This window comes from Astyanax mexicanus, chromosome 5 (genome assembly GCF_023375975.1).
Source record: "Astyanax mexicanus isolate ESR-SI-001 chromosome 5, AstMex3_surface, whole genome shotgun sequence".
Taxonomy (NCBI): Eukaryota; Metazoa; Chordata; class Actinopteri; order Characiformes; family Acestrorhamphidae; genus Astyanax; species Astyanax mexicanus.
The window spans coordinates 21,567,371-21,591,146 of record NC_064412.1 but is presented as its reverse complement, the minus strand read 5'-3'; the positions used below and the strand labels follow the sequence as shown (position 1 = coordinate 21,591,146).

Sequence of the window (23,776 nt, the reverse complement as noted above, 5' to 3'; positions counted from 1 at the left end):
TACTGTACAGCTCAACGTGTCCTACTATTACTGTGAAAATATATTGATGCTGCTGTTGGTATTATTTCATATTTTGCTGGAAAGCATGAGTGTATAAGGACATTCAATTAAAATTCAGTGTTTTACTGAATAAGTAATGGAAATGGAGTGGGCTTTTTATTTACCGGCTTCTGAATTAAATGTTGTGTTCAGACACCTGTAGAGAATACAGCTGCTGCACCTTTTTAAAAGACAAACAATGAGTCAGTGTTATCTTGTGGTTTGTACTTTTGTAGTACAGTGGACAGGAGGTGTGTCTGTGATTAGATTTAAAATTTATGTAATCGAGATTTGATTTGATTTTAGTGCTATTACAAAGCATATTATTATTTGCTTAGTAATATTTACAATAACCTATTTACAGTTTACAGGTTCATTTGGGGAGAAAATGTGTTTTTTATATAGATTCATAAAAAGACCCTTTTTTAGACATTTTGACAATCCACCAGATTCTTCTTATTCTACTTATACAGTCTAGACATAGCAGTAGTAGCAGATTGATGGTCTGTATATAGATGGGTTGTCTTAAGTCTTGCATAAAGAAACAAAGCTGAAAATTAGTTATTTAATAATGGTTGTCAAGTAAGCTCAGTCTGAGTAGCCTTATGGGTTATGGTAGTCCTCAGAGGATGGATGTGAAGGACGGGAAAGATGAGATAAGAGACAGCGTTTCCGAAGAGACCTCACTATCTCTTGCAGTCCGCTAGCCAGCCAGTCAGCCAGCCAGTCACAATGGGCTATTGTGCTCATTCAGTCACACACATGCACACACACACACACACAAAAAGTGACTTTTTTTAAAGGCCTTCTCTATAACCCTGCTTTTTCTCAGGGCAGTTAGGCCAGTGTCTTCCTACTCTATTCAGCTTCACACCACAGCTCAGATGCAATATGGCTGCTAGGGATGAGGGCTGTAAGTCCATTTGAAGAGCCAGAATGACTTTCTGCTGATATCGAATTATCTGGACAGTCATTCACCACCATGTCTTTTTTTTCTACATTTCCTTGGAGAAAGCTATATTAAAAGAACACACGGAACAAGATGTACCACCCATGCTTGAAGATAACTCCAGATATGCTTGGATTACAGCCGGAGGTCTGCTCTGTTCTGTGACTCAGAATAGAAAATCTTTCTCTGTCGAAAAAAGAAAGTTTGAGAAATAAAAATCTGAAAAATGTAAGGTGCCAGGCTGCCAGTACTGAACTGAACTTCCAGTGAGAGATGTATATTTGAAGGAAGTCATTTGCAGGAACAGCAATGTAATTTAATTTTGTATTATGTTTATTGTTGATGTAAAAATTAGGTTTGTGTGCTGCTGAGAACCCATATGTGTGTGTAATAGGCCAGGGTGTTCATTTTCACATATAAGCACTGCCAAGATAGCAAAGAAACGTCTGACATGTGACTGTTGACAGGGTTCAAATCAGTTAGTGGCGCACCTGTGTTTTCTGCTGCCAAGATACAAATTGATTTAAGTTTCTATGTCTTTCTTTTTCAGATCGGCAAACCTGTCCCCCTGAGAAGTTTGACTGTGGTGGTACTACAAGCAAGTGTGTGTCGCTGTCCTGGCGCTGTGACGGAGAGAGGGATTGTGAAAACGGAGCAGACGAGGAACAGTGTGCTGCCGGTAAGGAGGTGGGATACGGTGGGGTATTGGAAGCACAAACTGTTGTTTTCAGCTTTCCAAGTCTGATTTATATGTGGAACCCTGAAGAATCCAGTGCCTCTGTAAGCCACTGTGACTTCAGACAGGGAGCAACATGGAGTTAAGAGCTTTGTTACATACCACAACAGTGGCTAAAGAGAAAGCAGAGATATTTTAGACCTGCTGCATTCTGATCTCTTTGTGTTGCTCTTGAGCCATCAACATCCATGTCTTTTAGGGCCCTTATTCACTGAACCTCAGTACATTGAAATGAATTACAATGTCAGTACATCAAACCGCTCTTGCTGTTTATTTTATTTATTGATGCATTTCTAGATTGTTTGGGTGAGGAGACCGTAAGTGTCATTCTAAAGGCTTCAGTTATTGTCTTTTCTGGTAGATAATGGTGGATTTTAAGGTATATTTTGGATAATGAACCTGTTGTAGAAGCCATTCTCCTTTTGCTTTAGTCTTTAAACAGATACTTTGACATTTCCTTCAAGGACTTGTTATTTTTGTGCTATAGATTCTTTTTTTCCACTTGCAATATCACCGATTCCACTGGCAGCAACCGCAAAGCATGATACAGTTGATCTACTTGCTTTTATGTTGTGCAAGCAGTTGCTATATCGTTGCTGTGGTAATCCAGGTATTTTTGTTTTCTTGTTAGGTTGTTGGTTGCTGTGATGTTTCTAAGTTCCTAATATGGTATCCAAGTGAATACCAAGATGTTGTTTAATGGTTGCTTTGGTGTCGTTATGGTGTTTCTTTGTGGTTGCTATCAAATCCCAGATGCTTGCTATGGTATTTTTAAGTTGATGCTAAAAAAATGCTACAGTATGGGACGGTGATTTCTATGGTATCTCATGTGGTGGCTGGTATGTTATTTAGTGGTTATTAGGGTGTTTCTAGATGGTTGCTAGGCAGTTGCTGTGGAGTCATAGGCTGTTGCAGAGTGGTTGCTGAAGTAACTAATGTTGATGGTGTGGTGTTAGAATTGTATTTGTATCATCGTGCATTTGCAGGGAACCAAAACCTTTGCACCTTATTCGTTTCTGTGGGGGGAAATCAGCAAAATATGTTGTTTGGATCCTTTTAACCACACATATGATCAGAAAGCCAAATGAAGGTCTTTTAAGAGTACTTATATCATTGAATTTGAAAATAAAAAATAATGCATCAACTCTGAGACAGCTTTTGCCTTGATATGCTTAGTTACCCAATTTTCTAGCCAATTTGGGAGGCCAATTACCTAATTACTATTCGTATGAACTCCCAATTTCCTCAACACTATGAGGATGAGACTAGCACCTGCCTCTTCTAAAACATGTGAAGCTTTTTTCAAGCTGCTGCTGATGCTGTACTGATGAGCAGCCACTGCATTTAGAGGACGTTGATGGAGCCCCAGTTCTGATACAATGTCATACAACTCTGTGTTTGTTGGGATGAAAGGGAAGAAATTCCATCAACCAACCTCTGAGAAAGAAAGACCAGTTGTGTTATATCATCTTCCATTTGCTGATGGCAAGCAGCATGATCTGGTATTAGAACCAACAATTCTCACATAATAGTGACAACACTGTAGTCTGGTGCACCACTGAGAGTCATTTGGGTGGACTTAAAGCTACACTTGTGATACTGCTGCAGTATTAGCATCACTGCTGTTCCACAGCAACAAATAAGGTCAGTGGTGGTCTTATGACAGTCCTTCTCCACTGATAGATTGGGTAGAGGGTGGCTGATAAATTGTGGAGTCAGTAACTGTACGCTTACCTGGTGTACCTATAAATAAATTATTAGAATATTGGAATGTTTCGGCAGGGTAATAAACTGGCAATCTAATAAACTGGCAAGTGTGTGTGTGTGCGTGGTGTGTGTGTGAGAGCTGACGCATGAACACTTGGATCAGGTCAGCACAGGTCTGACTGAGAAAACTGGCATTTTCAGGTACTGTGCACGAATATAATATAAAGTGCTATTGATTTTGCTTTGCGCCAGACATGTGACCTATAGAAGCACTGACTCTCACATTTCCTCCCAGTTGCACGTAGTATGTATTATGCATTTGGCCTTTTAAAGTTCTTTTGAATCTTTAATCCAACAGCAAGACACAGCGCTGTGGGATTTGGGGCTACAGGTTGGAAGGTGAAAGCAGCATTTTTATGATTGATTGTGTCGTACCTCACCAGTCATATAGCCCTAATATCAACTCTGACAAGACTAATTTGTTTTACACCATCAAACTTGTGTTGAACACTATTGAGTTTTTGTACCTCTTTATTATAGCGCATGTTTTTTTTTCACAGCACTTGCACTATAAATAAAAGTCTAAATTTTGAATATTTGAATAGAATGACTATCTGCAACTTTGGCTGGGCAAAATGACAAAAAACATATCTTAATACACTTAAGAAAATGTAAAATTCTATAGTATCAGTATACAAAAACAAAGCATGCTGTCTGTGTACATAGTAAATACCTAGATTTGTATGTAAGTATATATATATATTTTTGTTTACTCGGAAGAAAAAATATATTTTCTTGCTTTAAACACTATGGGAAATCCTTTTTTCATGTTCAACAAGCTTTTAATGAAAAAGTCTCAAGAGCTTAAAAAGGTTTACTGGTGATAATTATGTGCTGACTCATGACTTCTCAGATGTGTGGCTATTTCTCATTGATTCCTGCATTATGCTTCTGAACGGCCACTTAAGCCATTTTTTTTTGCTCTTCATGCTTGTGGTATTAAAAAGGTTTCAAAATCAATATAATGTGCCATTTAAAAAAAAAAAAGTTTTTCAGCTTGTTATGCACCTAGCAGTGCAGTTCTCACTGGTAAATGAGGTGGTGTCAGTGGGGGATGATTAAGTGGATCATTTTTAGACATCTGTAACTGATTTCCTACACAATAAATGAAGAGTGTCTGTGTTGTTTTATTTATTTTTTTTTAGTTTCCATGAGTTGAACTATTTTTTCCCATGTGTTCAGTTGAGTAAAAGTGTGAAGCCATTTTTCATCTACTGGTTGAAATGTGATTAAATAAGAGCACTCATGATGCGCCAAATGGCGAGTGTGGATGGATCATAACACAGACAGTCAGCTTGATGGTTTTGCTGAGAGCAGTGAGAGCAGGGCAGGGTTGATGGAGAGATCTGCATAAGTGCAGTAGCCATAACAAACCAATAATATACAGCTCTGGAAAAATAAGAGACCACTGATGAGTTTCTTTCTTTGATTTTACCAAATTAAAAACCTCTGAAATATATTCAAAAGGGAAGATGGATGATCACATCAAACCAAGCTGAACTGCTTGAATTTTTGCACCAGGAGTGGCATAAAGTTATCCAAAAGCAGTGTGTAAGACTGGTGGAGGAGAACATGCTAAGATACATGAAAACTGTGTTTAAAAACCAGGGTTATTTCACCAAATATTGATTTCTGAACACTTTATGAATATGAACTTGTTTTCCTTGCGTTATTTGAGGTCAGAAAGCTCTACATCTATTTTTCTATCTATAAATGCTCTAAATGACAATATTTTTATTTGGAATTTGGGAGAAATGTTGTCTGTAGTTTATAGAATAAAACAACAATGTTCATTTTACTTAAACATATACCTATAAATAGCAAAATCAGAGAAACTATTTAAGAAACTGAAGTAGTCTCTTCATTTTTTCCAGAGGACTATATGTTTTTTGTTCATTATCCGGTCAAACATAATAACCTTTTTTATAGTTTTTTTTTTATATAGTATTTTGTCAGTTATTTAAAGTGATTTAAAATTATTTTAAATATATTTCTAAAACTGTAAATTGACTTTCAGGTTCCAGTATATGCAGAACAGCAACTGTTTTAAATCAGCCGACCAAATAGTAGTCCAAATTGGGAGGAGAGGAGGTGACCTTATCAATCATTCTGATATTTTAACTAGAACATATAAAAAAATCATTAGTTAAACAGGCAAAAATGGATCTAAAACATTTTTTTTTTTTTTTGCGTTACGGATTAGATTAAGATTTCCACCCAATGCTTTCAGGCAAACATTAAAAATGTCTGTATACAGTGTAAATAAAGACTGCATTGTGCTTTCTGCTGTAGTGTGTTTTCACTGTTTGACAATATTCCACAATACCGCACTGATTGTAAATAAGAAATAACAAGACCTGAGCACAGCAGTGTGTTTCCAGTCTGAGTGGAATGAATGCGATGGTTTTCATTCATCTCTCCTTCATGCGTATCTGTGATGAAGTGGAAAATAAGAGCACTAACATCATAGCAGTCCTTCAGCCTTCTTTTTATGATAATTGATTTCCTGTTGCTGGATGTCTGTTCCAGGAGGTTCTATCATCTTTTCTGTATAATTCTAATAACCTGTGGGACTGCTTCTTTGATTTATAATTGATGCAGTGTGAAGTTGATTGGAGTGAATATATTACTGACTATTAGGGCTGGGCGATATCACCAAAAAAAATACTGATAATACAATAAGAATGAAAAACTTAACAAGATATCATTTATTCGTAACACAAACACATCCTGCTCTGTGATTAGTTCATCTAAATTAATCTAATTCCTCACTTTTTGCTAGGAAAGTAATTTAAACAATACCATTTAAATACATTTTAGCTAAGGAGCAAATTAGTGAATAAATATCTGGCATAGACTTAATAGCTCCCTGTAATGAATATCATTCATTAATAGATGCTGTAAATGCTACAAATAATCTTAGAACCCTATGCTTTTTTATAGTTTAATGCACCTTTATTCTCCTAAAAATGACAAAACAATTATAGAAGACAGTCACACCTGCCATTTTTTTTACATTAATAGCTGATATGTGTTGCTTTGTAATCATGAGAAATAGAAGTCCTGCTTAAGATACTCACAATTCAGATGCAAATATTAGATATTTGACCATATTTTGATTAAAAGTTGACTTAGTACAATACAAATAAAATAAAATAGCAAAAAAATAATGTTCTTTATTATTTTTACCATATATCTTTTCATTAATATGATCTTCCCTAGGGGCTTTTATTATGAAACCTAAAATGGCAGACTAGCTATAATGGCTAAAGAATAAAGATTGATGTAGTTTTTCATAACAGACTGACAGCACTGTGCTGGTTATATTAGTAGGTTCTGTGGTTTAATATAATATCTGGATTATGGATATAGTTCATGCACTTCCTTAGTTATTGACCTCAGAACGACGGAATTCAGCTATCGCCTGAATGCTAGCTAACAGCCAAACTCATCTGTAGGTTTAAAACGTGTTAGCCCCAGTGCTAGCTGATTTCTGATCTGAATTATTTGCTGATATTATTTGACGAGTTGCCCAGTTTTGTTCATCCCGTCACATTACAAAGGCTGGAACTGTACCATTGGGACAAAGGGCACCAACGAAGGCAATTAATCAACATAATTCCTTTCAGTGTGTTATATTCTACTGTGATTAATTAATCAAAAAAATGAATGTGTTAATTTGACAGCCCTAGTTTCTGTGAGATAGAATAACATGAATAAAGTCTTTAGGCTGGTTCTTATTCTGAGTCTATGGCAAGCATGTTCTTTTTGGAAAGAAATCACACACAGATGGTAACCTATGTATCAGGCGATATAGTGATATGCCCAGTGGAATTATGCCTTCAGTGAAATATTATTATGAAATGTATGAAAAGTGTTAAATTAACACTGGCAAATTTGCTGTGTATCTGTTACAGGACTAAAGTCACTGGAAATTAAGAAGTTTATGGATAAAAATGTTTGTTTTTAGAGGAGGGAGGGCTTCAGTTCAGTTCCTTCTGTTAAGCACTAGTAAGCAAACTGTACCATGATGTAAAATAAAAAGATAAGAAAAGCACCTGCACACACACATACACACACACATACACACACACACACACACACAGACATACACACCAGGGGTTAGAAACATTTCAGGGAGTGAAAACAAAGAATAAAATCCACCTTCTAGTTCTCCAGAGATTAAGTGTTATTTAGACCTGTGCTTTTTCCATTACAAGCTTTTGTTTGTGATCTGACCTAAATTTCTGAGGAAAAAGAGCACAGATTTCATATAATAGACAAATACTCTCTGTAGTCTTCATACTTTTCTAAATATCAAGTCCACTTTCCTCCTAAACTCCCTCCATTTGTTGTCCTCCTTATCCTCAGAGCAGGGACGCTTAGCGTTTATAATAGGTGCTAATTGACTCTTGCATTAGCCTGCATTATAAATGCAGTGTCTCAGCACTGGCCCATTTGCTCTGTGTTAGGAGTTCCGCTAATCTCTGATTGTGTTTAAAGTGCAGCTGTTGAGATATACAGGGCTGTGCCAAGGTGCAGCTGTGGTGTGATGTTGGTTGTAGAGAGGTGTTGCTGCTTAGCGAGTGTTGTGTTATCTGAATTTATTCATCTCAACCCTCCCCATCATCTCTAAATTTCAGTATTTGACTATATTAGACACCGTGGTTCTTGTTGGAGTGATTTGACATCTTATAGAGTAGTAGTAGAACAGTGTAACTGGTGATTGAAGATGATACTCAAAAGCTCTAAAAGCATGTCAGTAATATTCACACTATTCAGTTTGCAGATTTAAAGAGTTTTCCTCATGGCAAAACAGGCATCGCACCCCCTCATTAGTTTCAAGTGAGGCAATCAGACAGGCCAAGAGGTTCTGTAAACAGTCTCATTATTTAGATAGTGGGTTTCTGCTTTTAATGTTTGTTTTCTATTGTTTCTGCTTATTCTTGTTTGTGTTCAATATTTTCATTAACCATAGTAACCATGCGAGAGACGTGATAGATTTCTACCCACTGCGATTTTTATACACGGCATGAAAAAAGACAAGCAAAGAATATATGAATCATTTTCATATATAACGTCATTAAAAATCTTTTTTACTAAACCATTTCTAATTTTTAAATAAGGTGACGACATCCACAGCTTTTTTTTAGTACATCATAGACTTCCAGCTGAAGCAGTTTTGACATAAAGAATGGGCACAAATCCCAGTAGCTACACTGAAAAAAAAGTTTCGCAACTTTCTGCATTTGCTTTTTTTTAAGTAAATTTAATTTCAGATAAATTTAAGTAACTTCAACTTGGTTTCAAGACGTTTCAAGATTTTACAAAGAGTAATTAAGTGAACTGAACTTCAGTCAATCCTTTCTTTTATTAACCTTTACTTAATTTCTGTATACAATATTACCTAATTTATACAATAATTACTTAATTTATACAATATTACTAAAATTTAAATATTTTTAGTTAAAACACACATTCAAATATTTACATAATCTTAAAGATTTATTTTGTAAACAGACCAAGTCTCACTGTTGAGACAGTTTAATATGTGTGTTTTAACTAAAGATATTTACATTTCTGGAATTTTAATATAGTATGTATCATAAAATTATTTGAGTAATATTGAATAAATTAAGTAATTGTAATTAGGTAATATTGTATGCAGAAATTAAGTAAAGTTTACTAAAAGAAAGGATTGATTCAGCAAAAATAATTTAAGTAAAGGTTACCAAAAGAAAGGATTGACTGAAGTTCAGTTCACTTATTTACTCTATGTAACATCTAAGTCTTGAAACCGAGTTGAAGTTACTTAAATGTAAAAAAAAAAAAGAAAAAAGAAAATGCAGAAAGTTGCGAAACTTTTTTAAGTACATTTTACTCATCATTTTTTCAGTATACATGTATCAAACTAACATTTCCCAAGACCTGCAGCTGTAACTGCAGCTGTAGCTGGCTATAAAAATTATAAGCTTATTGACTTATTCAAAATTTCTATAATAGTTTTTAGCAGCTAATGCTAATCCTACTTCAGCCCTGGTGCTGGAGAACTAAACTTCAATTTGGTTAGCTTTACTGCTCCTTAAAATCTGACTGGTAAAATTCATACATAAGACACACTAGATTAAAAGGCGCACTGCCGATTTTGGGGAAAATTAAAGGATTTTAAGTGTGCCTTATAGTGTGAAAAATACGGTACCATACTTTGGTAATGTGGCCTCGATATCGAATCCATCCTTGCAGAGGAAAAACAAACTGGTAAGTATGGTAAGAACTAGTGATGCAGTAAGAACGTGTGAGTTGCAGGCAGTTGGGGGCCTTCCTCAAGGGCCTAATATTGGCAGCTTGTTGAACCCTTGTATGAAACCCACAGCCCTGCCATTAATAACCTGGTGCTCTAACTACCGGCCTCCACCGCCCTGGTTGTAAAGCAGCCAAACAGATAAATACAAAAGGGGGTGAAAAGTTTTGCAAGGCTTTGTATATTTTATATTCTTACACTCTTTTAAAACACTTTTTAAAAGGCATTCCTGACTGACCTCTACAGTCCTGAAATATTGAGTTACTGCTATTTAATATCAATTAAGTGCAAACGGAAGGTAGACACCCACCTAACATATTAGGAAGATGAATTGCCTTCATAATGTTTGTGTGTGTGTGTGTTTGCTCTGTGTGTTACCAAAATCTAGCTTATTTGTACCGTTCTGTCTGTAAGCAAGTGTGTGGGTGTAATAGGTTTAGTCTTTGAGGCTGCTGCACTCCCATCTGTTAGCACTTGTGACTGCTGTGAGAGCACTGTGGGCTTCTCTCACTTTCACCGCTCCTCTTCCAGCCACCCACGACTGTAGCAGCACATCCACTTCCAGCCTGCCACTGTGTACGAGTGTGCACTTAGATCCACACAGCAACTGAGCTAGATTCACTGTTTGATATGCTACAATTATCAATTAACCTTATAGTATCAGAAGAGGCTGGATTATAACTGATCATGAAAGTGATTATAATGCATTACTGACTGAAGTTTACATGGACTATAATTATTAATCTGCTAATTGCTGCTAATAATATTATTGTTATTACTATTAAACATAATTATAAGTTTCATTTCAGTCTGACCATTACTTCTGCTGACCATATGGCAAGCATAAGAAGAAATATGTGTGGTGTTGAAGTGACATTTTACAATTTATCAATAATTTATATATTTTATTAATATGTTTCCACACAAAGTGTCTTCCTCCAGCTTTGAGGGAGTTTTTTTCTTGCCGATGTTGCCTTTGGTTTGCTCACTTGGGGCTTTGTGTCTTTACTTATTACTGGATTTCTGTAGAGCTGCTTTTTGATTAATTGTTCTATTTGGTTAATTATGGCATGGCAATTCAGTCACTGCAAAAAATAATCAAGAATAGTACTGAATACTCTTCCATTATATAGATAATAAAACTAAAACTGCCCCTAAAAACACATTTGATACGTTGATTTTGAATTCTGCTTCAAATGTTACATAAAAACCACAGAGAACCCAAAAAACAAGCATACACATAGACTGCGCATCTTCCTGGCTGCTGTGCTACTTTGAGACTGCTAGTCCATCCCAGCCATCAGATGCTAAACTCCTCCATCAAGAGGAGATGAGATGGGCTACGGATACAAGGGCAGAGGGGGCCGTGGATCAGCTACTCCCCAGTCATGGCTCGAACTTTAGCTCTCAAGGTTTAGCTTTAGCTTTTAATTTAGTTTGCCAGGTTGTACAGACTCGAAAAGTGGGTGAAGAAAGTAGACATCAGCCTGGCCCAGTTTAAGGATTGTCCATTCTACACTGAGAGGAGAACAATACTGGTAAAATACAACATACATTTATTAGACCTTGGAAAGAGGTTGATGCTTTGTATATTACACACTGAATGCCCTGAGGAGCCAGAATAGCATTTTGAATGAAAACCCAGATTAAGGTTCTCAGAGAATTTAAAGTTTGTTTTTCATTGTACTCAACAGACTTAAAAACAAAAGTGCTTCAAATGGTTCTTTAAGCAGAGTGATGCCATAGAAGGACCACTTTTAATTCCATAAAGAACCATGTTTTACTAAAGTGTATAAGTGTGAAGAAACTTAAATTGGTTAAGAGCCTTTACATCATCCTTTACATTCATTGTATCCAGCGCTTGTAAAATTGCAGGTGCTTGAAATACTTTTGTTTCCATTTGGAATTTTATTTAAAGCATCTTCAACAAGCCCTTTGTTTTTTCACATGTTACTGAAGTGTAGACATTCACTGGAAAGCCGTTTACCGTTTCCCTGTGAAATAATTTCCTGTACTTCATTTTTGAAGGCATATTGATGGACAAGATAAGACCCTGCTCTTTCCAACAGAACAGGAAATATGCTGTTATCATATGACAGTGATATTCTTATTACATTTGTGTGAAATGAATGTTGCTCAGCTGCTTTCTGTGGAGGCAGGAACCCTTTTGGCTTTGTTCTTGTTGTTCCTTTTTGTGCTGTGCAGCACTCTGTCCCTGGTGAGATCATTGGAATACTTTGTCTTTGGAGAATCGGCTTGAAAAGCACATCATTATTGTAAGGGTTCTTGTAGAACTCTAAACTATGTCCTGAAGTTTATGTATTGAAGGTAGGTGAAGGTATATAAAGATTCGACCTGTGTGCTGTAGGTTTTTTGTTGTGTGTTCGCACGATTGAACTGGCATTTTAGGACTGTATTTGTTTCTAGTGTTTTCTGGTGGTCTCTTATGAATATGTATGTGTTTATTGTGTTACTTAGTTTGTGCCCAGATTTGTATGTCCGTGTGAAGCATCCGTGACATGCTGAACTTCTTCTGTTCTCTCTCAGCACCCTGATATTTCCCTTTCATCTGAGCTGCCATTTGCTAAGCCTCCCACAGGCAGTGCTGCGGCCCCCTGTAAACGTCTTGCTGCACTTTAGAGGCTGGGAAAATGGCTCTGTAAACAGCCTGCGGCTTGCTGGCCAGGGCCTTGTCCCAACTGCCATGTTGTAAATGAATTTGTAACACAGCCGGGCCATCGGTTTCCTGAACAGCACCAAAGTACTTTAACTCTCGATCTGTCATTCACAGCCTTTCCCATAGCTTTCCCTTAAGACAGTTTGAGCAGAGCAGAGGTGCCCCATTTATAAATGGTACATGCAATGAAAAAAACAAGTCTGTAATGTATGCAAGCAACCTCCCACGCAGAAGCCAAGATGCTCGACAGACAGCAAATAATGAGTATATTTATGGTAACCTTGAACCATGTGTATGGCATCTACTCGACATTTTTGGAGGGAGTGGGTCCTGTTGGGATATGTTGGAGAGAAATGACCAAATGACTGTCCTGACACACATCGTATATGCTACTTTATCTTAAAAAATAATCCACCAAATGTCTGACAGGTCTTTTTTAACAACTTAGTCAATCTCAATGAAGTGTATTATATAAGCTAAGACAACTGGGTGCCACTTTATTTGAAGGGTACCTGTATAGGACCTTCATAACACCTAATGCCAGTACTTTTAACTTGACAAGTTCAAATCAAATCAAATTTATTTATATAGCAATTTTTACCACTGATGTTGTTGCAAAGCAGCTTTACAAAAGTCTGTTGGCAGAACAAAGAATCAGACAAAACATTGAACATACAACACAGAACCCCCAGTGAGCAACGTAGGCAATGAAGAACTCCCTCAGAGCTGAAGGAGGAAGAAATCTTGGGAGGAACCAAGAATCACATGTACCTTATATTATTACATGTACATGTCACATTTATTATTAAGGCTAATATATCAGGGGGGGGTCCCATCCTCCTCTGGTCAGACAACTTAAAAATGAATATTCAGGTGGATAGCCACACTAAATTTCCAGTTAGAGTTTTTATCAACTTTGATATAATCGATAGTGTATAGTGAGCAAATAGTCTGAGGCAGGTGGCAAAAACTGGACAGTGAGCAGCTGATCTGTGACTTCCAGAGACTTTCATCGATATCAGGCCGGACAGGTGGGCAGTCTATAACTGGGAGGAATGTAGAAAAACTGAATTAGTTTTGACTGGATTTACAGAGAACAGACAATATGCTACATTATCAGAGTGTGGTTATCTGAAAATAACAGCCTAACTAAATGGAGAAAACCAGAAGGTAACATAGACATGGAGGCTCCCTGAAATACTGGCATCCACCCACTTTACTGTCCACAAACCTGAGTTTTTACATGCAGTGGGCAGGACAACAACACCAGCATCTCAGTTTACCACAATTCCCTAAAACCCTGGATTTCTCAGCCTTTATCTAAGGGGACCATTAAATTACCAAAAGCTAAACTAAAAAAGTAAGTTTTTAGTTTAGACCTAAAATTGAGACTGTGTCTGAGCCCCAAACATTTACGGGAAGGTTGTTACAGACACTTGTTCCTTGAAATTCCCCTCTCCAAGCCTCAGACCATCAGTGTTATTAGTTGCAGATATGGTCATGCTAGAATGTACCTTGTGGAAGTAGTGAAAGTAGTGGAAGTAGAGAACTAATTTAGGCCCTATCATAAAAAACTGATTAATTTGGGTAAAAAAAAAAAACATTCAAACATTCATGTTCTGATACAAAATTTATTTGAGATGTGTCATACCTGCATATTGTCTTTATGTCTTTATGTTTGGCTTTAAATAATGTAAGAACAGTATTTCACAACTAACACGTTAAATTAAAAATAATATCAAAACTTCAGACTGCAAAACTGTGAAGTAAATTCCACTCAGCAATTCTGCTCTGGATTCCTTTGGGAAACCCTTTTATAACTCCCAATGCTGAGAATTTACTACAGACTATTTGTTGTGCTGCCCGACAGAGATGGTGGTAGATTTACTCCACCGTAGCCTAATGGCCAAATAGTGCTCTGCAATAATTCACTGCTTTAGGGAATAAAATATCACATTTAAATATTAATTAGTACTATTTAACAAGCTGTTTTAAAGTAAATTACCCTTATATAATTCTTCATCAGTTCTGTTCAGCTGTTCAGCATCAGCATTGGGTTACTTGTCAAATCTCACTAATATTTGTGCTACAAAAAAGGCATTGTCATCAGGTCATAATTGTTTTTTGTTTGTTTGTTTTTTGGTTTGTCCCGCCATTGTTCTCCATTTCATTTCTGAATCTCAACAAAGAATAAGACCTTTGTGTATTCATGAGGTAATTTCTGTTGACCATTTAATACTTACAGATACTTATGAGAGCAACTGGATAGAATATGAGATGGTCTTACATGGACAAATTTTAGATAGACTAAAGAATTTATTTTAAATCATATGCATTCTGGTTAAAAAATGCTTAAGAATGCATTTCAATCTATGCATGATTTTAAAATAAAGTCTGTCACAATGTTTTATTATTTTTTAGCTTTTTCTTGTTTGTGGAGTAATTTCATTTTAAATGTTATATTACAAACTTGGTTCAGTTTGAAATCATTTCTTTTATTTTGCTTATAAGAGGAAAACAGATGCTAATACATATCTTTATCTATAATAATGTAAGTGTAAAAAGGTGCTATAAAAGCTGTTTATACAATGTATAGCACACAGGACCCAGGACTGTTAGATATACCTATAATATAATAATAATACATTGTATGTTTATAAGAACTTCTATCTAAACCAAGGTCATTTGAGTAGCAGGGGTCAATGCACAAGAAGACAGGGTCATCAATCACAGTCAGGTCTATTGTTATAATAAGAAACCATAGGTTAAGGTCAGAATAAAAATAATTGTTCAAAAAAAATATTGGATCTGGCAACCTTCTGGGACAACAGCAATATACACGGAACGGTTCCTGCAGTTTTTTTTTTTTTTAGGATCAATAAAGCTCTTCTATCTGTCTATCTGTGTAATGAGGCAAGCTGCAGGATCATAATGAAGAATGAGGTGAAAGACAGCTCAAGAAATTCACTGGCAAGTCAGAGCTTACATTGACTAGGTAGCAGAATATCAGCAGAGCCAGATTTCTGTTTCTGGTAAACCTTAAAAAATGAAAATAAAAATAATACTTAAAAAGTCATGGAACATGTGATCCATTTTTTTTGCACTCAGTTCATTCCAATAAATGAACAATATTTACAATATTCAGTATCTGCGGGAGAGAACCAGGTTTTTATAATGGGTAAAATAAAGATTTCATAATAGTAGTTACATTTAACAGCTACCAAATGCAAATTCATCATTTGGAATCAACTCTAGTCTTTTAATCTCCATAATTTAACGTGAAATAATGAGGAATTAGGCCACATTTGATGATAAGTGGCTGTTTTATTAGCCAGTTTCAGTCCAGTTACTTCAGTCAGTGGTGAATAAGCAGTTGTTATTCAGCCAGTCGACACAAAGCGATTTCTGACAGTGAACAAACCTTCTTCAGCTGACCTGTGCTTCAGAGAACAATGTAGAGCTATCTGTGAAGTGAAAGGATCCCATGTCCTGAGCTAACCTTCACGATCTGAATGCAGTGAAACCAACCCTGTTACAAGGACAAGGTCAGTGTGTGCTTTGACCCAGCTCCACTTCTTCTGTCCTGCTTTGGTCTCTGTCTGTTCTGCTGCGAGCTGCTTTCTCAGCCTCACCCGCAGGCACTGCTGCCAGACTGCACAGGCTTTCCACAGGAGACGCTCACCCAAACCACCTCAGTGTTTAGCCGCCTCACTTATCCTGCCGTGTCTCCTCTCCTCAGCCTTATACATCATAGCTGCAGTATTTCTCTTTCTGCTACACACATTGGAGTCCCTGGAGGAGAACCATGTCTCTGCTGCTTGTTGGCGTAACGATATTAAGTGTAATGGTCGTGTTTTCCTGAACGCTCTATTAACTTGCTGGTTTAGTACCGTGGCCCAGCACCACAGGGAAACCCTGTAGCATTGCACGCAGCGCTATGCTAAGACTAATCCTGATATCTTATTCTCAGAGAAAAAGAAAATTTTGCTTCTGTGTTAAATTTAACCTTATATTAAGAAAAAACATTAATATGCCGTGCCGTTTCTTATGTATTAGTATTATGTCAGATATAATACTTCTCAGAAGTGATGCACTGGAATGAACATTTGACAGAATACCTTGTCTTGCCTTTCAAAAAAAAAAGGATTAATAAAACTGCAATTTATAAATATTTATTGAGCACTTATCATTTTCAACATCCCAACAAAACACAGTACAGTGTTTCTACCACATACATTTTGCAGTGGTGTCCCAGAGGCCTTTTAATTTGAAACAAGGTATGCAGACACAGCAGCTGGCCTTCGCTTAGCTGGACAGGTTTAGCTTCTTTTTTACTTGCCAACAGTCAGCCTAAAGCAATAATGCTAATCCTGCCAGCTTCTGCTGGCCCATACAGTCTATGAGCTAGCTAGTCTATGGACTGGAATACAATGCTAACTATATTCAGAGCTGGATTACTCGCCAAATTGATGATAGGATGAAGTCCCTTTACACATGCATGTCTTCATACTGCCCTGTGGTTATATGGAGCCTTCCTGTCTATTGATAGCTTTAGGATACTTCTACAGGGCTTCAGACTAACATCATCATACTGTCCCAGGGATGATTAAAATAGCAAAAAGGATGAGATTAAAGCTCTTTTTGGACAATTTTAGGACAAAAAATCTTAATAAGCTTTATAAGCATTATAAGCTGTTTTTGAGGAGACCACTTGCTGGTTGAAACTGGGAGTTTTCCTAATGGATACAATTGTGGTTAGTGAATCACCAAGTCAGACAACTGTGGAGCTTCAAAAGTCGCAGTGGTAAGCAGGGAAACTGCACCACTCACTGGCTAACTGAATTGCAGAATTGCAGAGCAGATGTGGACGAACTTCAATGTGCTAGCAGGTGAAAAACATGATTACAACTGATATCTGTCAGTAGACAAATACACAAATAAATACTATAGTAGCGTTTGAACAAATAACAAAAATATTTTGAAACTAAGAAATTTGAGTTTTGGAGGGTTCTGTGAAGGTTGTGAAAAAAGTTGGTCTAGAGCCCTGACTCTGACACCATTGTTTAGTATAATTTGTTCAGCCTTTTTACTTAATTGGCAAAAAAAAAAATAGTGCTTCTTTCTTTTGCCATTTTCACATGAACATTTTTGGTGCCAAATAATCAGTGTATTCATACTCATCAACTCATCATCTTTCCATAGCAACAACCCCTGTCCTGATGTTCTAAAGCAATCTGTGTCACGCTCTAAAATGAGCTGCATGAATCATACAAATATGTATTTGCGTGTATGTGTATTTGAAGGCGAGAGAAAGAGAGAGAAAGAGAGAGAGAGATGAGATTATAATTGTCTGTAGACAGCACACACACAGTAGAATACATGTGTGCGGCTGTGTGTGTGGTCCAAGGTCATTGCGATTGTGCTAATCTCCAGCTTTATCTATTACCTGTCTATTACTTCAAGAATTATACAGTGTCTGCTTGCAGTCATTTCCCTGGTTTCTGCACCTTTCTATTCTACTGTGTTCATACCTTCTATCCATTGCTCCTGACCTCTTCAGCTGCAGATAGCATCACGCTAAGCTGGCAGCACATATCACACGTATTATTATTTTGCTGTATTATCACCACTGTAAATGTATGAATGGTCACATACTGTACGCCAGACAGACAACAGGACCCGCTGTTCTTTTGAGGCCGTGTTGTTGTGTCGATGTTGAATCTCAGGTTATCTCCTCTCTGATGTCTCCTCATGCTCAGCCAGCCCTCGAGGGACACGCGGGGTCAGCCAATTCAATATAGCTCTGCTAAGAACAAACACAATCTGCTTTCACATGCTCTTCATACGCCACCTCTCAGCACACGCCAGCTTTTGGAGTCCTATTAAAAACGTGCCATGTTTGATGTCTGCCTTGCCCTTGCAGGCAGAGGAATGGTGCAGCATACATCAGTTCACCAATGTAATCTCTCAGCGACAGCATCATGTCAAATTTGCTGGAAGATTACGAGCCTTTATCCCAGCTTGATATGTAATTCCATCAGTTCACCTTGGTCATTTGGCAGAGACTGTCGAGTCCTGTAAGTGATTTGTGACATTAGGAGACTACTTAGTTTTGTTGTTTTGCTAATAACGGTTGTTATGTCATTAGCCAATTAGGACCTCGTTGGCTAATCAGCTTTGTGAAAATGAAATGAGCAACATGCCCATTGGGTCATTATTGTAATTGGTTTCAAAAGCCGGAAGCGTCGGAGGGGAACAATGAAACGCGCATCAGCTAAAAAGCAGTGAAGGACAACAGTGACCTTTGTGTCAATGGCACAAATCACACCGACTCTGAGACCAGCATGGCAATTTAATAATGCCACTGTTGCGATGGCGAAAGCATACTGTGAGACATCGCTTACCCTTTGCAAATACTTTACGATAAGCACTTTGTTAAAGCACTGGCACATTCACACACACAGACACACACACACACGTTCATCAACATGGTTTGCATACGAATATGCTCTTTAACTCTGCATGAATACGTCTCCTCATACATAGCGCTTTCAAGTTCCCAGATGCCCCACAGCATATACGCACACTTTCGAGCTATTGTTGATAATAGAAATCCTTTTTTTACCAAAGTGATCAAGAGATAGGATGTAAAAACTAACAGCTTCAAAGCTCAGAGAAGCAGAGACTCTAATATAATAGTAACACTATTGTCACGAATGAGGAGTGATGGACGTAAGTGCAGATATAAATGTATTTAATAAATAAGATAAATGAAAACAAAACTGAAAACAAACACGGGTATCGCAAAAACTAAGTACACAAAAATGGAGAGATAAACAAAGACAAGAACAAAACTATGCTTAACAAAAACAAGAAACTGGAAAACTAGAAAAACACTAAGAATACAAAATGAACAAACTTGGAATGAACACACTTACTAAGTTCACAAAACAGACCTGGATAGAGGAAACACAAATACTCAGGAACACAAAATACTAAACTGATACAAATACACACGGAAGGCAAGGATACAAAAGACTCGACAAGCAAACACTCATACAAAGGGCTATTTATACACAAGGAGGGTGAGCACCGGTATTGAGAGGGAGGGGTTACGAACAGGACACAAGGTGACAACACTAATGGCTAGGGAGGGGCTAGGGCGGAGACAGGGACAAAAACACAGCAGTAGCACATGGCTGGGAACACATGACAGGAAAACAGAGGGCAGGAGCACAAGGGACCAAATGAGGGAAAAACACAAGACAGACATGGGCTATGGTGTGACAACAATTAAGAAAGGGTAAGATCACCACAACAGAAATATCAGATTTAAGCCTTTTCACGACGGCACATAGAGGTCATCCAAAAAAAATCCATTCAACCGGCCCTCTTAAGCTCCCACTAGCACTCCCAAAAAAATTAATGCAGCTTTCATTTAATAAGATACTGTATTTTCACCTATATCAACTTTAACACATTATGACGGATACTGCTACACTTATCTATGGTGCAGTATATCAAATATTAGAAGCAGTGAAAGTATGAAATAAAGTAAACATATTAAACTCATGGAAAATATGTAGTAAAGTAAAAGTGGGAGAAATAAAAATAATATACCAGTAGATACGGATACAGCATTTTAGTACTTAATACAGTAGTGAAATAGTTCTGCTTTGTTACTATTAATCTCTGAAGACAAACAGAAGGTTTTATTTCTACTATGTAAGGTCACATATATGCTAACAATAGCAAAACTATTAGAATTCATGTTTAAAGGTTTAAATTGTGTTGGAAATGGAAATGTTTGATTTAAAGGTAAATGTGTTCATAAAAAGTAAACAACTCCTCTTCAGAGTCTAAAGTTTTTTAAGTTTATTTGACACATCAAAAACAAGTTTTATTTCTGCCTTTTAAGATCACATATATGCCATTAGCAAAACTATTAGTATTTCTGTTGGAAGTTTAAATCAGTGCTACATTTATGTTAGTAAGTAGTAATAAGTAGTTATATGTATTTGCTTATAACTATGCTGTTTACTCACAGGGACAGGATTATAACTTTGAGAGGCGGAAACATTAAGCAATACTACTAAGTCCGGTTGACATTTCAGTATTAATATTGGTATTAGGAGTTCAAATCCGTTGTAAATGTTTGATTTAAAGGTAACTATATCCAAAAAGAGTCAACAACTTTTCAGAGTCGAGTTTTTAAGTTTACTTGACATTTTACTCAAATTGCATCAAAATCTAACAACATTCATAACTTGCTGATGTGTTTCATATTCATTTACATGGTTGAGCAGCACTGTCCCCTCACTATATCTTACTATTCTCTTCTTCTTCTTCTTCTCTTACTCAGATGCCAAGGCTTGCCCAGCTAAGGAGTTCCAGTGTCGGAATCGGGTATGTGTGGCACCCACGTTTGTGTGTGATGGTGATGACGACTGTGGCGATGGCAGCGATGAAGAGAAGTGCACAGCATCCACAGCCAGCACATGCGGCCCCCACGAGTTTCGCTGCAATGATTCGGAGTGTATTCCCGCTCTGTGGAGCTGCGACGGAGATCCTGACTGCGGAGATAAATCAGACGAGTCCATCGAGCGCTGCAGCCGCAGAACGGAGCCACAGAAACCCCGGTGTCCAGCTGGGGAGTTCCAGTGCGGCAGCGGAGAGTGTGTCCACTTCAACTGGAAGTGTGACGGTGACGCAGACTGCAAGGACAAGTCAGACGAGGCAAACTGTCGTAAGTATCGACATTTCCTGAGACTTGTGTGACTGTATGCGTTGTGTTACCACTAACCCTTAATTCCAATTCTTTGAATAGTGAAGAGAACTCTTAAGGAAGTGCTGGTAAATTCTGGGCCTTGAATCAAGTTTCCAATCCTGGATTATTGTTGTGTTCACAAAACATGCCTCGTTAACCAAATCCAAGATCCAAATTTAGATCAGATTTGGCTATCTGTACGGTTCACATTTAAAAATGTTTTTGAGCTGTATTAGTCTGTAACATCTGAACGTGAATGTTGAAATGGCACACATGCGCATGCCCATCTCCTCCACGACTAGAAACTTGATTCAAGGTCTGTATTTGAAAACCTAGGATATAGTGCTCTACCACTAATTCAGTTATCTCAGCTTAGAGCTTAGATCGGGCACACAAAAAAAAAAATCCGACCTGACCCGACCCAACCCGTGCACATTCTGCCAGAACATTTTTTTTAGTAAATAGAACTATAAAATAAAACTAAGCTAAAAACATTTTGGGGCTTTTTAAACGAGCAAAATCTGTTTAGAATGATGTTAATTAACACTGCAACACTGAAGAAGCATAGACCTATTACTTAATAAATAAATAAATCTTTATTAAGAACAGCTACAAACAGTGCAGCAAGTGAAATGTTGAGGAGCTCACGTGTGCACCCCAGGGCTGCGTGATTCTAACTTGTTCAACTTATTTAAAAAACAGTTTGATTTGTAACTAAGCTATATTGTGATAATTACGCCATAACTTTATATAACATAAAAATAGCATTAAAAAATGCATAGGTCACAGCCAGTTTTTTTAACCCGAACTGGCCTGAGAACAGTGGTGGAAAATCTTGGCCTGACCAGGCCTTGGGTTGGGTTCGGGCAGAGAATCTAAGCTCTACTTCAGCTCAGCATCTGAACATCTTTTGCTTTGTATATGGTTTCATATACTCAAACACTACTTTTCAGAGATACAGCATGTAAATAAAATAGAAAATCAAGCTATGCTACATGTACAAGTACTCCATTAATATAGGATTTGGTTGTTCTGCAATTTACACAGTATTGGATCTGTGGTTTGCTAGTCTTCACTGACTTTGTGCTGACTTAAGATTTTTTTTTATTTATTTCTTATTCGCCTTTATAGACTTGCTGCGAATTGGTCAGTGTGGTAGGAATAACCTTTGTGGGCTGCGTGTTTGAATAGGCTTTATAAGAGGTCTTTTAAGAGTTTGAGGTCAGAATTGTAACTGGCCCACTCTAAGACTTTAACCTTTTGTCTCGTATCCACTTCAGTTCTGCTTTGGCCTTATGCTTGCTACAATTGTCCTGCTGAAAAGCAAACTTTCTCACAAGATTCTGTTTCTTAGAAAACTGAAGCAACTGAACATTCCCCTGCACTTTACTTGGTTCATTCTTTCTTTAGTTTGAAGTTTTAAGATTTCCTGTCCTTAAAGATAAAGTAATGAAATGTTCTTGCCACCCTATTCAGAGCTTTTTTCATTTTCTTCAATATATATGCAAGTCTGAATAAGACTTGTTGTCTTGTATAATAGAGTGGCAAGAACAGTTAATTAATTTATCTTTAAGGACAGTATATATATATATATATATATATATATATATATACTCTGTAATGCCTTTAAAATTGACTCTGTTTCTTCTTGTGAGGGCTTTTGACTTTTTTTAGCATCTGGATGATATGAGACTGCTTCCATTTCCTGTTATTGATTCAACAGAGTGTTTTTGTTAAATTTCACACAATTACAAAATAAAGACTTAAAAAATTGACATTACCTTAATGATAACAAATTTAATTATAAGCATTTTACAAGTATGTATCTATACTGGCAACATATTTTAATCTTTGTCAAATAATGATATATGTAGGCAAAACATTTAAATTTTATTTTTGGAATTTTAGGGATACATATAATTAAAAATATACACATATCAAAGTTTATTGTCTGAGGTTAGAGCAAATGAGCTCAAAAGAAAAATCTGGGAATCTACATTTTATGTATATTATGATAGACTGTATACTGTAATATTACCCCCCCCCCCCCCCCCCTTCATCCACGATCAAACAGTGAACCCTATTATCCCATAAAATACATCATGTGATTCACCTTTAAATTCTAGAAACTTCATTTTTCCAAGATGTATAATGCTATTTCCTGAATAAAGCTATCTGCTGAAGTGATAAATGATGCCTATTTATCAAAGTCAGTAATTTGCATTTTGTTATTGTCTTCACAAGATGCATGATGCATTATGGGTAATTTCACTGCCTGATGTGCCATATTAGGCTGGGACACAACTAGGATTGTGTTGAAAAATTATTGTATGCATTTTAGAAATTACACTGACATGCCAAAAGTCAAGGCATAGCATGCTTTCATACCTGCTCTGTTTTGTCCGAACCAAAAGAGTAGGTATGTAAGGGACTGCAAACCACAATCCAGAGCAAATCCAGATAGACTGAACTATGGTCTGGTTTATTTGCAATCTGAAAACACTTTTGTAGATGGTTCATACTTTGGGGACAAGGACATG

At 37.0% G+C, this 23,776-nt stretch overlaps 1 protein-coding gene across 4 annotated transcripts in view; it reads left to right on the top strand.

Annotated features, from left to right (window-relative positions):
* The window catches only part of lrp8 (low density lipoprotein receptor-related protein 8, apolipoprotein e receptor), a 199,958-nt gene that overhangs the window by 112,007 nt on the left and 64,175 nt on the right, over positions 1–23,776 (top strand). For all 4 annotated transcript variants that reach the window (XM_049479356.1, XM_049479353.1, XM_049479355.1 and 1 more), the window contains exons 4-5: positions 1,539–1,667; positions 20,832–21,215. In XM_049479356.1, coding sequence (XP_049335313.1) covers positions 1,539–1,667; positions 20,832–21,215 — 513 coding nt within the window. The remainder of the gene's footprint in view (positions 1–1,538; positions 1,668–20,831; positions 21,216–23,776) is intronic.